Source organism: Polyodon spathula, chromosome 1 (assembly GCF_017654505.1).
Source record: "Polyodon spathula isolate WHYD16114869_AA chromosome 1, ASM1765450v1, whole genome shotgun sequence".
NCBI classification, from domain to species: domain Eukaryota; kingdom Metazoa; phylum Chordata; class Actinopteri; order Acipenseriformes; family Polyodontidae; genus Polyodon; species Polyodon spathula.
Genome location: NC_054534.1, coordinates 76,488,776 through 76,502,732, shown reverse-complemented (window position 1 = coordinate 76,502,732; position 13,957 = coordinate 76,488,776). Strand labels below are relative to the sequence as shown.

The following is a 13,957-nucleotide window of genomic DNA, read 5'->3' as shown; positions in this document are numbered from 1 at the left end:
AATTTAAGCATTCTCTGGTCACATGCTTTATACATTGTAAATCTAATACAATACTGTTTTAAAATGTAACTAAACATGTTCATACTCTTGTACTTGTTTTGAGGACAGTGAGCTTAAAGGAACATTCCAGATCAATGCCCTCTTTTGGTTAACTAAAGCAACTACCTTAATTGTGCCAAGATCTGCAGTGCTTAATGGCTCTTAGTGCTACAGAAAGTGCTCCACTAAAAATAACGTACATCAGCTGGGATTAGCAAAACAGAAAACCACACCACTCCAGAGCCACAAATTGGTACAGCATGAGCAGCAGCTCCTGGATGCGAGCTTCCCCACATTGCCTCACAGTCCTGCCCTGGAAGGATCAGTTAGCTCTTCACAGATGAGAAGGCAGTTCAGTCACAAGACCCATTTGTTCTTTAGCCACTCTCAGAATTTGAGTATTACTGAATTATGTGAATTTAGCTACCTGTTCACCAAGAATGGCTTGACCCACAAAAACAATTTCACATAGGTCATTTTTGGCTGGTTTTACAGAAACCGATTAACATCAACCTTGACCACCTTACCAAATGTAACATTGATTAAAATGAGTGCTTATGAGGGTCTGCGTAATGATAGGCATGTGTTTGTTATAGCGATACAATGTAAATCAAACAATCCTAATACTATTAGGACTCTTTGTTTTCATGAGGATATTTCCCATATGATGTATATAAAGATAAAATAAAAAAAAAACTAAGAGTCCATTACTTACTAGTCACTTGCACAGCCTCTAGTGCTATAATAGTAAACATGAATTCTTAAATCGTACAAAAATTAAATATATAAATAAATAAATAAATGATACACACACACACACTATGTGAAAAGGTAACAAGAAATGCTGAGCTGAAGAAGTTTTATTCAGTTTTTTAACCCAAAAAATAAATTCTCAAAACCCGCTCATAAAAAGTATTAGATGGAGAAACTGCACTGTGTACCATCTAATACCAACAATGGGACATTATTTTTATCTTTCACATTAGGCTCTGATATAAAATCAAAGCTGAATACATATTAAATTTAACATTCTGCTAAATAAAAAGTTGTCTCCATCATTTACAGCCAGGTACCTGAATTAATCTGAATCCTTGTTATACTGGATATGACCACAACAGCAATCAAGCACTTTAACAGGGGTTGCACTCTACTTTGTTGTCTCTACATGATCTACATTAAAAATCACAGTAATTCGTAAGGAATCAGTCATAAAAAACAGTCACACAGTGTTGCTTCTGCAGAACAAACAAACAAAAAAATGCTGCAGAAAAAATTAAGTACAAAAAAACAAAACAATGTAACCCTTTCAATAGAAAGTAATTATCTTGAAGCTTCTTCAGTCTTCATCAAAATGTATGTGCTTGCTTGCCTCTCTTGTTCTAGCCACAATTATTTTCTCAGCTTTTGCAATCAGCTTAAAAAGACAAAAAAAAAAAAAATTAGCCAAAAGTGCAATTTGTTTTGTTTACATATTTTGCCACAGCAAGCATTTTCTTTTACCTTTTCTGTGCCTCGTTTTTTGTCCCTCGGACGATTAAGTTTAGCTTGTCTGTCCACCAAAATCTTCTGCCAGTACCTTTGTTCATTATCACCTTAATTACAAAAAAATACAAAAATAGTATGTAGAGAAACATATTTAACACCCCAGTTTCATAAGTTTGATGTATGAGAAACAACATCTAAAACATGTCAGTAAATCAACCCATTTCTTTAAGCAAAAACAACATAATTGACTTAATAGGATTATTAATAAATCATGGTTCATACACCTCTCCCCATTAAAATTCAGAAGAATTTTCCATGACTTCAAAAGGATAATTTCAAAAGTCCCTTCAACAGGAATGTTAGCTGGTAGTGTTACACTTGTTCTGTAAAATGCTGCTAATGATCGTCACTTTACCAGACTATTTAGGCTAAAATACAGGCGCATTACTGAGGCTACACTGCAGATGTGTTTGTTTTCCTATTCCAAAATACAGGTCAATCACACAAACAAAAGCTAAAAAGTTTGTAAAAGATTTTATAAAAAATAAATTCAAAACATACAATAGTTACGTTTTTGTATTTAGACAACATGCATGCATTTACAACGCCACTCACCAGACAGGATTTCCAGTTTCCAATGGTGTTTCTTCTGAATTTCAGCACGAGACTCTATCACAGTCTTGGCGTCTTCTGGAGTTTTAAACCGGACATGGCCCTCTGCATCTCCCTCTAACATGTCCACGTAAGCCACAGCAGCCACTTCTGACAAAGCATCCTGATCATAAACAAACACCTATATTTTATTCAACAATTAACTACAACAAACAGCCAGAAACAAAAAACCAAAAAAAATCAACACACAAAAAAAGGCAACCTCCTAAAACAAGGCGCATACCAAAGTGTACCCAACAGGCAGGAAACAATAACATGGCTGTAAAAGTATGCAAAAGAATGTAATCTGTGTAAAACATACATTGCAAAAAACAAAAAAAACAAAAACACACAACACACTTGTTTCTGCCCCTTAGTAAAATAAATAACCATGAGTGTATTCTAAGCCAAAAACCAGTGGATATTTGTAGAACTGGTACAGTCAGGTGGAAATTGTCATATCCACAAAGCACTTACCACAGCGATAAATTTGCCATATTTTATTTTTTTCAAAACAGCGAATGTTATTCATCCAAGATGATCCTAAAATAAAGTTATTTATTGTAATCCTATGCAAATTCAACGTTTTGATTACTTTTTATATAAAAATAATTTTAAACTGTACCTAGAGATGCTAATAGTTAGCGCCACTGAATCAGGATTGGTGCTTAAATGGGATACAACTCTGGGTGACCGTTCTTCCAAATGCTATTTATGTTGTCAGTTGGGATGTTGTTTAATTGGGATACGGTATTTTCAAATGATGAAAGGAGATCACTATTCAGAGCAAGACAGGCCACTTAGCACAGTGCAGCGAGTATGTAGTTATGCTGTGACTTGTGTAAACCACATTGAACTCTTGAGAAGGGGGGTGGGGGGGGGGGGTGTCTCCTGTGGTTTCTCAGGCTGCTGTTACAAAGAAAGTTAGCGTGTCAACATCACAGGTGCGATTAATTTTGTTTAGGGATTTAAAAAAAAACAAAAAAAACATGGACTTGTACTTTAAATGATGTACTTAACATTTAATCATAATGGGATTTCAATCTCTTTTTTCATTAAGAATCAAAAAAGTGTGACTAAGGTTTGTCTCAACTGCCTCATTTAAATTGGCCAGCCGCTTATTTCGGGATCATTTTTCCTTCTCCCGAGACGTCCTGACAAAGCGGCGACGGCTGTATTCATAAATGAAGGAATGTGTCGGTACTGCGTGGAGGTTACAGAAAACTGTGATAAACAAGCCACACAAAACAGTCACTTTAAAAAGACACTGTATTTGTGATTTAAATGTGATGGGTAGACCGTCCAGCTTCCCTTTTGTTCTGAAGTGAATGCTATTGAAGTCACCTTACATTTCCCAATGAACGAGGTAGAGCCTCCAGCCTGCAGGTACAGTCACTGTTACCTTGATGCACTTCCTTCCTGGTAGGGGTTCACTGTGGGTGATTTTGATGATGACTCCACTCACAAACTGGGGTCCCTGGGGAGCAGCCTTCTGAGGGGGCTGGGCTTCTTTGTTGTTTGCTTTGACTTTGAAAAGAACAACAGTTACAAAAATAGATCTCAATGGAATAGGCATTCCCCCCCCCCCCCCCCACAAGGGAATGCACATATGTATGAGAATCAATAGATGTAAGGTAAAACAGTAGAAGGGGGGGGGGGGGGGGCGGGGGCACTTTGACATTTCTTTGTTACTACCTACTAGTTAACTACCTACTAGTTAAGATATGTATTTATACAATTGGTTTTATGAAAGTCACGTAACAGTTCTCCTTGTAAACTTCACCCACCACTTCTTAAATATTTAGCACACCCCAGACAAAATGAATATGGAACGAGAAAAGTGAAGCATTCTCGTTCAATGGATCTTAAAATACACCAATGTGAATTGGGTGTGCTGGTGAGGGGGAGCGTCTGATAATCTAAATACTTTCATATTTTATGTACCAAACACTGACTGTTCCATAAAGACGAAAATGTATTGTTCACATGGTAACAAAAAGCATGTTTTCACACTACAGACAACTATAAACAATGCAATGTACTTAAAAGTATTAATAAAAGGATATATTTTATATTGTTATACAAGACTGCTATACTTACCATCATTATCACTTGGTTGACATGATTCAACCTCCATCTTCCCTTCAGTCTTCTGTTTAATCTGAGACATGGATTTCTTCAAAGAGGCCATGCTATTTTTCTGTAGTGTTAAATACTCCTGCTTCAAATTCAACCATTCATTCCTAGAATAAAAAGGAGATAAACCATAAAAAAACAATAACTTATAAGATAATGGGTTGCAGGGAATTAAAACAAATGACAAGAGGACATGACAGCAATTCAGCAATCCAAGGGCTATTTTTTCACAGCCTTATTAATGTCAAACATACCCAGGCACAGAATTGTTGCACACACATGCACTTGCACAAAATGGCTGTTTTTACATTTACGAGCTTTGAGGAACACAGCATACCTGTACCTATAAGGATTATTACATGCATGGAAAGAAGACTACCCTTGCATAGCAGTTTCAGACATTCCAGGTGAATTGGACATACCTAAACTTGGTACATACATACTGTAAATATTTAAGACCTTTTTGGCATGGACAACACTGCAATGGAAAGGGACTTCTTTCCATCAATTTACTGTATTATGATGAAATGTTGGGCATACGAGCAGTAAGATATTTACTCTTATTTCTCAGAACACATTAAAAGTAAGGGTAAGTGATCTTAAAGCATTCTGCTGGTTTCATATTTCAAGAGCAATAGCAATTATTTTATGAGCAGCTCCAAGATCAAGAACCATTAGCTTCACTCCCGGCAGTGTAACTATTATAACCGGTCGGCTGTCCAGGAAGACATATCTTGCACATTTTAGCCTTAAAATTATATTCAAGCAGGTTAGACTACTGATATCAAAACAGATCATGCATAGAAGCAGCTTTGGTACTATGGAGAAAACCTATGGGCTGAGCACTAGTTTTCAACTAAAACAAGGAACTTGCTGGATTAAACTATTTCCATCACAGGCATTGACCATGCAGAATATGCAGCACCCAGTACACATTTGGAACCAGATACATCCAGGGTTATCCAGTCAACTGGCATGAAAGACTCAGAGAGTCTCCTCAGAAACTGGATTTAATCTAAAAACAGCAGAAGTTTACCAATCCAAATAAGTATAAACTCTCTGCTGCTCAAGCGTATGACTGAAGGAGTTCAACATGACCTTGTACTTTTAATCCTGCTTTGCAAAATGCAGTACTCTTGGTAACCGGAACCCCATGCACATAACAAACTTACATCAACCACTGTTGGGTATGCTTGTCAAATCTATTATGCCATTTTTGGAAATCCTTCATTAGCTGCCATGCAAACAACCTGGTGATGTTAGGTTAAAGGAATCTGTATAACATTCAAAACTGAAAATAGCTTCATGACCCAATCAATACAAAACTAATACAATACTAATACAAAAACAATAAACATTAACCTTGTAGTACTTTGAGATTGGTCCATTTAATCAAATCTTTGAAGCGTGGTGAACTTTATATTATAAGCCCTGTAAATCAACATGCACATTTTAACTAGAATTAAACTAAAAATCAACAAAAACAACCTTCAAAAATAAAGCATTTATTAACTAGTAGCAATTAACTACACATTTAATAACTTTAAGTTTGTTTTAAAATATATATATATATAAAAAAAGAAACCTGTTCAAGCCTCCTTTGTTAGGACACAGACAGCAGTTAAAATGAAGCACAAAAAAGTGCATAATTGTTGCCCTTATCTAAAGAGTATCCTCTCAAGCTTAATGGTTTGAGGTGATGGCTTTCAACTGCTGCCGTTATCAACCTTTTCTGTCTTATAGACAAAAGCCATCCTCAACAGTTAAACAATTAAAAGTAAAACAAAGCAATTTACAAAACAATAGATTATTTAAAATGACCACTCTGTGCGAGTCAAGGTTGCTTGAGCCAGCCACTGCTTAGGTGACCAAGATAAATAAGAGGAGCCAGGGTCATTCATTCAGCTACTCTCTGGTGAAGCGCAAAGAAGACTGCATGAGGACTCTGCTGGCTTGGTAAATTATATAAGACAGGCACTCAATATGATATAAAACTACTGAACTGCACTGGCTTAATACATTATGTGCACATGTTCTTGTTTAGAGTTGTTGCTGGGCATTTTCATTTTAAAGTGGGTTCCCACTTAACTGAGTATTTTACCAAGTACCACTGTGATGGTGTTGCATTTTAGAAATAGGTGCACACTGATCCTTTAGAATGAGGACTTGTGAAATTTTTATTTGTTTAACTTTTATAAGGCTAAATCAAGTTTGTACATTAAGACAAAGGTTTTATTGTTGTAGGTAGTATGATGTTATGTATTACTTTGTATTTGTTATAATAATAATAATAATAATAATAATAATAATAATAATAATAATAATAATAATAAACACGCAATGTTTACCTCTGGCTACTACCAATGCTATTGTGCAACTCTGTTATTTTAAGATTGGAATTGCACTTTAGCAATGGTTGTGGACTGATCCACAGGAACATCTTACATGCAACAATTTACCAAAACTGAAGCAAATGCAGTTTATTTTAAATTGGATTTGAACATTTCACTGGGTGTCTACAGGCCCACACATTTAACACTTACTGTGAATAAGTACAGTAAGTGCTTAATTGTTGGGTCTTTTGATGCACTGGACTGACACTGCAAGGGAACTTTCAATAAAGCCTGATTTATTAAATAAAACTTACTGCAATCACAAACAGACTCCAGAATACTTCCATGATTTTGGGATTTGGTTTTTTTACTCAAAACAGCAAGGCATTACTGTTGTATGATTGAGTAAGTGCTTTTCTGTTTGAGTGAAAGATAAGGTCTATAAGCCTCATTTGTTTGTTTACAATTTTAATTTTTTAGATGCAATTATTTTGATGACATTTGCCTCTGTCTTATCACAGGATTCCACAAAATACAATTCAACAGCCTCCTCTAACAAGGCCAAAGATTAAGTTCAAAATAAAAACCTCAATGACTAAATCTTCTGTTGGGTCTTCTGTTCAGGGGTTTAACTTTAACTTCTCTTCCCAAATAATTACTATAAGAAAGGTGAACTTGCCCCATTTCTCATCAGGATTTAAGCTGGTGGAACATATAAATTAAAATTCCCTTCAATTAAATCTTACTTGGAAAGGACTCTTAATGGAATTACTTCTTCTCCCATCTTGTGTCTCTCCTTGTGCTTCTTCTTGCGCTTTCTCTTGGCTTTTAACAGAGACTCATCTTTTTTCAAATCCTTTTCCTCCTCTGTAGACAGCTCTGTAAAACATCCATACAGTAGTTAATACTCTTGACGCATACTCTAAACTTCCAAGAGCTTAAAATGTGTGCAATGAAATAAAAACATGAAATAAAATTATATATTACAGAACATTTAAAATAAAATTTTAAAAAAAGTGAAAAAAACCATGTTTAAATTCTTTCTAATGATATTTAAAGAGTCACTTAGAATGGACGCAAAATATCAGTTGTCTTAAGAAATGTATTCTGTGTCTTCTTGCTTAGATACCAGTGTGTACCATTTTATGTTTCAGTCGTAATATATGAAATGTAGAACTCTATATACCTCAAATATGTCGAGGTACAGATATCACAGTAATTATTCTCCTGTCCCCCTGCAACACTCCACCTGAACTAGGTGTAAGAAATACACCCAAGTTACAGCTTACTATGAATATAACATGTGGCTTTGTTTTTGTAGAAAGGTGGAGCTGTTCATTTTCATAAACATTACAAATTCCAGGTACTTTAACAATTACTGGTCCTTTTGTATTTTTTTTTTATATTGTGTCCACATGTATAAATGTAAATAATGCTATTTTTAAAAACTATAAAACCTGAAGTATATATGTTTGACATCAATATTTGACCCTACCTTTCAAATCTCTTTGTCCATTTTCCGACTCTTGTTTTAATTCAGGAACTCGCTCCACTTCAGAGACCTTCCTGACTTTGCACGGGGTTTCCTTCTGGCTATCTGTGCTGCTTCTCTTCCGTTTCCCTTGCCTGACCTCCTCTGTGGGCTCTGTGCTTTCAGATCTGCACCTTTTCTTTTTGTCCTTTTTACCCAAGGCTTTCCGGACATCAGTACTATCTGTCTCCGAGCATTCGGACAGTCCCCGAAGTCTTTTCTTTTTAATAGAAGGTTCTGCACAAGATTCAGGGTCGGCTTCCTTGACTTCCGATGCTGCCAGGCCAGTGCTCTCCTTTCTGCTGCTGCGAGACTTCTTTTTCTTTTTCTTCTTCTTCTCCTCTGTAGGTAAACTAACATGTTAACCTTTTCGTAATGCTATTTCTGTATAAGGTAGCAACTAAAGTAATGTGTAATCGATTTAATAAAGACATTTTGCTATAAGGAGTGGCTCTCTGCTTTGTTTTGTAAAGTCATTTGGTAGGGTACAAGTTTGTTAACTTACATTTCTTTACTGCTTATATTCAGGCCATTTTTATTATTATTATATTATATTATTATTTTATTTTTTTTTTTTAACTTAATATTTCTGAACAGGTTTCAAATGACTGCATAAAAATCAATGTATAATTTGTTTTACCTAAAACGAACTATTTCAAATGTACATAGAGAATTTAAGGTGGACTTACCTACAACACTGCACTCACTGGTGTTGAGAGCAATAGGTTTTCTCTTTACTGTCTTGGGGAAGATTCCAGGTTTTCTTGATGCATCTTCTGGTGGATTGTTCAGCATCTTAGTAAAACACATTTCGGGAGAAAAGACAGTAACAATATCAATACCTACAAGAAATTCAAGGAAGTTAAGGCCTGAAATGTAACAGTTTCAATTCATAAAAACAACAACATTTGAATAAATACTGTTCTCTGCTTACTTCTATGGCTTTCTCAGCTTGTCCTTCAGTTTCAAACTCAATGAAAGCAAAGCCTTTTGGATCTCCAGTGGATTTGTACCGAGGAACGCTGATGTAAACCACATTTCCACACTTGGTAAACACGCGCTCTAGCCAGCTGTGTGTAACAGTTTTGGGAAGCAGTTCCTTTATTTAAAAAAAAAAAAAAAAAAAAAAAAAAAAGAGGAAATTGTGGCTGTTAGGAAAAGAGCTACACATTACAAATTCAGCAATACAGACTGCATGGATGAGGAAAATAAACAGTGACACTAAGGTATGTCCACCTTTAACCTAAACTGATAAAAAAGAATACTGCTAAATAAAACAACCAGATCTAAAACTTATTCTGAAAATTGCTTCCACATAGAATTACACTTTAAAATTCACTGTGTTGAAAGATATATAGAAAAACAAACCTACCACATATACTGTGCGCTCATCAACATTTTTAGGATCCTCTCCAAGTGCATGGCGTCGCCGCATTTTGGTTCCCTCCAGATTCAGCTAAAATAGGAACACATTAATATACCATGGTTAAACAATGCAATTGTATCAACAGCGTAATAAACTCCAAGTTCTGTAGCCTACTAATTAACCACCCAGTATGTAACTTAAAACCAAAAAACAACAAAAGACAACCCTTACCTCCACTACCATTGAATTTTTCAGTGCTCGTGCTATTAACTTCACATCAGTAGTCAACTTTTTCATTCTGTTAAATGTTGTTAGTATAGAAATGTCAACATCTGGAAAACACAAGCATACATTTCTTACTCTTTTAGCGGAATTAATATATGTTCAAATAACTAAAAAAAAAAGTTTTAAGAAAACCCAACATTTTCATATTGAGATTAAAATGCCATTAACCGGTTACTGACTATTACACCAATTCTGTGTGAAATAAAACACATTTAACATGGTTTGTTAACATTGGGAATTCATGACTTACCAACTAAAAATACGGCAAGCTGACAATATTTCTGTGATTTGTTCTGATGCCAAAGATGCTGAATTTCGGTGTGGCTGCTTTAAAGGTAAACGGCAGATGTGCTGTCTAGAACTTGATGCAAAACATTTTTCACTAAACGCTTTTGGTGCTTACTTGTAGCATGGTGTAGAAGTGTATGCTAAAACATCCATTGCCAATTTGAAGGAAAAGAATTAGTGTACTTACACCCATCTCTGGATTTTTCAAGTTGTTCTCTGAGAAATCTGTCTTTATGGAGGTTAACATCCCCAAACCAGAAGTCGACCTGCTTCTTCACATCAGAAAGCAGCTGTTTAACTCTCGATCTTTTCTTTTTCTCATTTTCTTTCGTCTTCTCACTGATTTCCATCTGCACACCTTCACTTCTGGTAGCCTCCGTCTCCATGGCTGCCATATTTCCACCTGTAAATACAAATACATACTTGCCAGGGATTTATTTTAACAGTGCCCTTTACATTAACATACTGCAGAACTAACACATCACTACTTTGGAGACTGTTCTACTGTGAATAATTAATACGCATTACCATTAAGCAATACTACGGCATTATAAAATACATCGAAAATGTACTTTGTGCTGCAAAAAAATATATTGCAGAACTACTGCAACCGGTGAAGAAACACATACTACTATGCGTCCCTTCTGTTACTTATCCTCAGAAAATCTGAGACAATGTCACATATTTTTTGAGGATGAAGTTCTTGCCACACAATAATTTACGTTATCGCTGCATAGGTATTCTGTAACCTCTGTGTACAGATTAACACCAACGTATTTTTGTGTACCTGGTCGTACAAATGAAAGATTAAAGCGTCCATCTTTACTAACACTAGCTCTCAAAGGTTAAATAAATACCAATCTCTTCAGTCATAAAAATAAAAGTCAAGTATTTCTAAGCGCTGCGTTGATATGCAGCAACTCCCTCAGTACTATCGTGCTATAGTTGGCGAAACACTAGATTCAACTTATTTTGGACCATGTATTTACATAAATGAATTACCAAATTACTCCAATTGAAAATAACTATTAAACACAATCAAAATAGGACAGATACACTATCCAGTTCTGTAATAAAGCTTACAGCAGTCTATACTTACAAGCACTTGTGCAAAACTTACTCGACTTGCCCTGACTCGACTTATTCTGTCACACGCTAAAAGGACCTCTCCTAGTCAATTAGGAACCATCCCAAATACAACCCAGTAGAAACAAAGATTCCCATCTATGTAACAATGTACATATATTGAAATGGAATACATTTTAATCAAAAAAAGAAAATATATAGTATTTTCTGTAGATATCGCTGTTTTCATTTATTTATTTATTTATTTTAGTCAGGAGATTTCCACAGACGCCTATTTTTTCTTTTTTTTTGTCTCGAGTTGATGAGGTGTCTTCCGCGGGAAAACAAAAAAGTGAGCAGTAATGACAGCGGCTGTGTTCAATAAGCGAGTGTCAGTACTAAGTATAGTACACTACATTTCGGTTTTATATGTTTTTAATATTTATGCCAGTGATGCAGTTTGGAGTTGTATTTAAATAAGTTAGTCAGATTTGCAAATTACTTCAGCTTCATTATCTATCTTAATGTTCTTTGAATAATAATAATAATAATAATAATAATAATAATAATAATAATAATAATAATAGTAATAATAATAATAATAATAATAATAATAATAATAATAATAATAAATGACAATGAAATGCCAGCATTCCCAATTGTCTGAGAGAGAATGAAAGGGGGTTATACAGCTTTATAAAGTATTTGAGCAAACAAGATGTAATTCAGACTTTTTTTTTTTTTTTTTTTTTTTGCATATGTATCTCATCGGTACAAGTAAACTATCTTGTACAAAATGTGTTCATTAAACTTTTTCTTCTAGATAAAACTGTGAATAAAATGTATTAGGAAGGCTGTGCGAAGAACTGGCAGCCCATCAATGTAGAATGTTTTGTCCAGCGTTTATTGTAAGTATCTTGTGTTTGGTTTGTTTTATCTTTATGCAGACGCTGTTGTACGTATTTCACTGTACCTACCAATTTAAATGATAATTTCTAAAGTAAAATCCCCCAAACCAATGTATGAACAATATTGTAGGAAGGGGGACCCATACTATTGATCTACTCATGTACGGTATCTGCCAGCACAAATAACCCCAAAGTCAAATGAGAATGGGTCTATTGGTGCGTGGGAGTTAAAGATTTATAAGGGGTTTGTACAACTAATAGTAAAAAAATACTGTATTATTTTTACTTCTTTAGTGTAACTGTTTACCTTTCATTATAGCACCTCGTGTCACCATGTGGCCAATTATTGAACAGTACTTTAAATTACTATGTTTACCCCGTTCATCAAGAAGCCTCCACTGATAATACTGTTTGAATATGAGGTACTCTGTTGAAGTCTGTGAAATGCTTTGGTAACAGGTGCTGTACACTCACCAGAAGACAAAGAAGGCAAAGACATGGCAAGATGGAGTTTTAAAGATAAGCTCTGATGGAAATAAGGTACCATATTTTAAAATGTTTTGAATTTTTTAACAAAATATTTTTCTTGCAGCTGCTTTATTAAGCTGCAAAGGCCATCAGTGGTATTGCACACTGAAGTAAAAAAAAAAAAGAAAAGTTTGATCAATTGGCCCACTTTTAGAAGTATTTAGATCACTGGTGTGTGCAAAACTGTATGCATTTGTTCCGGTTTTTGTGCAAAATCGGTGCATCTATATATAGATTAACCGGTAAATGTGTGGATTCACCAGCTCATCTGTCAGTCTATAAAAGAACTAAGGAGTAAATGATCTCTTTTACTTACGTCCATGATCACTGTCTGGCAACAATTCACAATACAAAATAATGTTTTGCTGCAAAATGATGCAGCACACTGTATGATTCGTACTGAAATGCAAAATCTGCGTGCACTTAGGTTATGCTTTTTTCTAAATGAGTTATAGTAAATTTTGATTTAAAATAAAATTGTGAAAGTGCATTTTTTGTACATAAAACGAAAGACAGAGGAATAAAATCGTTAGAAATAAACTAGAAATTTCTCTAATCGTGTCTGTATATAGGACAGAACATTAATACATGATCTCTGTTAAATAATTATTATATTATTATAATAATTATTATAACGTATAATACGTCAACTTCAAATCCTTCTACTTAGGAAGATGAATTTTGTTAGGATACACAAAACAATCCTAAGCTTTTTAATCAAAATAAATGTAATCAATTACATGGGAAGTATATATATATATATTATATATATATATATATATATATATATATATATTATATATATTATATCTATATATATATATATATATATATATATATAAAGCCATTACTCTGAGCGGCGCTCGTTACTTTATTTTTTAATTCACCTCAAGCGCTGTAGCATTAACTGCATTATAACTACCATATCCTTAGTTATTGTATACATTGACCGGTGAGCTGGTCGATCTACACATTTTTTGGTTCATGTGTAGATTTACCAGTTTACACATGAACCGTGACAATGCATACCTCTCTAAAATGTAAACTCAAATATTAAAATTAGCCACTAGGGGGCACTCTGGAAACTAGCAGCTAGTTGTTAACACTTGTTCACCCTGAAGCTGTCAAAGTATTTGTTATAAATTTAAAACAACAACATGCATATGGCTTTATAATGTGGTAGTGTGCAGCTGTTCATTTGTTAGACAAACAGCCTTCTAGTTTAGCTAACAAAAGTAATACTAAAAAAAAAAGTCACTTGTTTGTTATTATTATTTCTTCATTCTTTTAGTAATAAAAATAAATAAATAAAACATAACATCCTTGTTCGCCATGAAATTTA

The 13,957-nt window shown here is 34.5% G+C and overlaps 1 protein-coding gene across 1 annotated transcript; it reads right to left on the bottom strand.

The window, feature by feature from the left end:
- Positions 1 to 856: 856 nt before the first annotated feature.
- Positions 857 to 11,270, bottom strand: larp7 (La ribonucleoprotein 7, transcriptional regulator). The gene is made up of 13 exons (XM_041262601.1): positions 11,214 to 11,270; positions 10,302 to 10,517; positions 9,773 to 9,873; positions 9,548 to 9,631; positions 9,110 to 9,274; positions 8,865 to 8,970; positions 8,140 to 8,517; positions 7,391 to 7,523; positions 4,276 to 4,418; positions 3,578 to 3,702; positions 2,140 to 2,299; positions 1,540 to 1,631; positions 857 to 1,453 (listed from the first exon to the last, which is right to left on the bottom strand). The coding sequence occupies exons 2-13, from the start codon at positions 10,507 to 10,509 to the stop codon at positions 1,376 to 1,378; spliced, it is 1,773 nt and encodes a 590-aa protein (XP_041118535.1). The 5' UTR covers positions 10,510 to 10,517; positions 11,214 to 11,270; the 3' UTR covers positions 857 to 1,375.
- Between the last annotated feature and the right edge of the window lie 2,687 nt (positions 11,271 to 13,957).

What these genes read in the sequence shown, in the direction of transcription:
- larp7 (XM_041262601.1), bottom strand. Translation starts at nt 10,509, where the DNA reads ATGGCAGCCATGGAGACGGAGGCTACCAGAAGTGAAGGTGTGCAGATG. An exon ending in AAAATTCAATGGTAGTGGAG is followed by an intron (nt 9,632 to 9,772) that starts GTAAGGGTTGTC and finishes TTCCTATTTTAG; the next exon opens with CTGAATCTGGAGGGAACCAA. An exon ending in CAGGAAGGAAGTGCATCAAG is followed by an intron (nt 2,300 to 3,577) that starts GTAACAGTGACT and finishes GTTTATGATCAG; the next exon opens with GATGCTTTGTCAGAAGTGGC.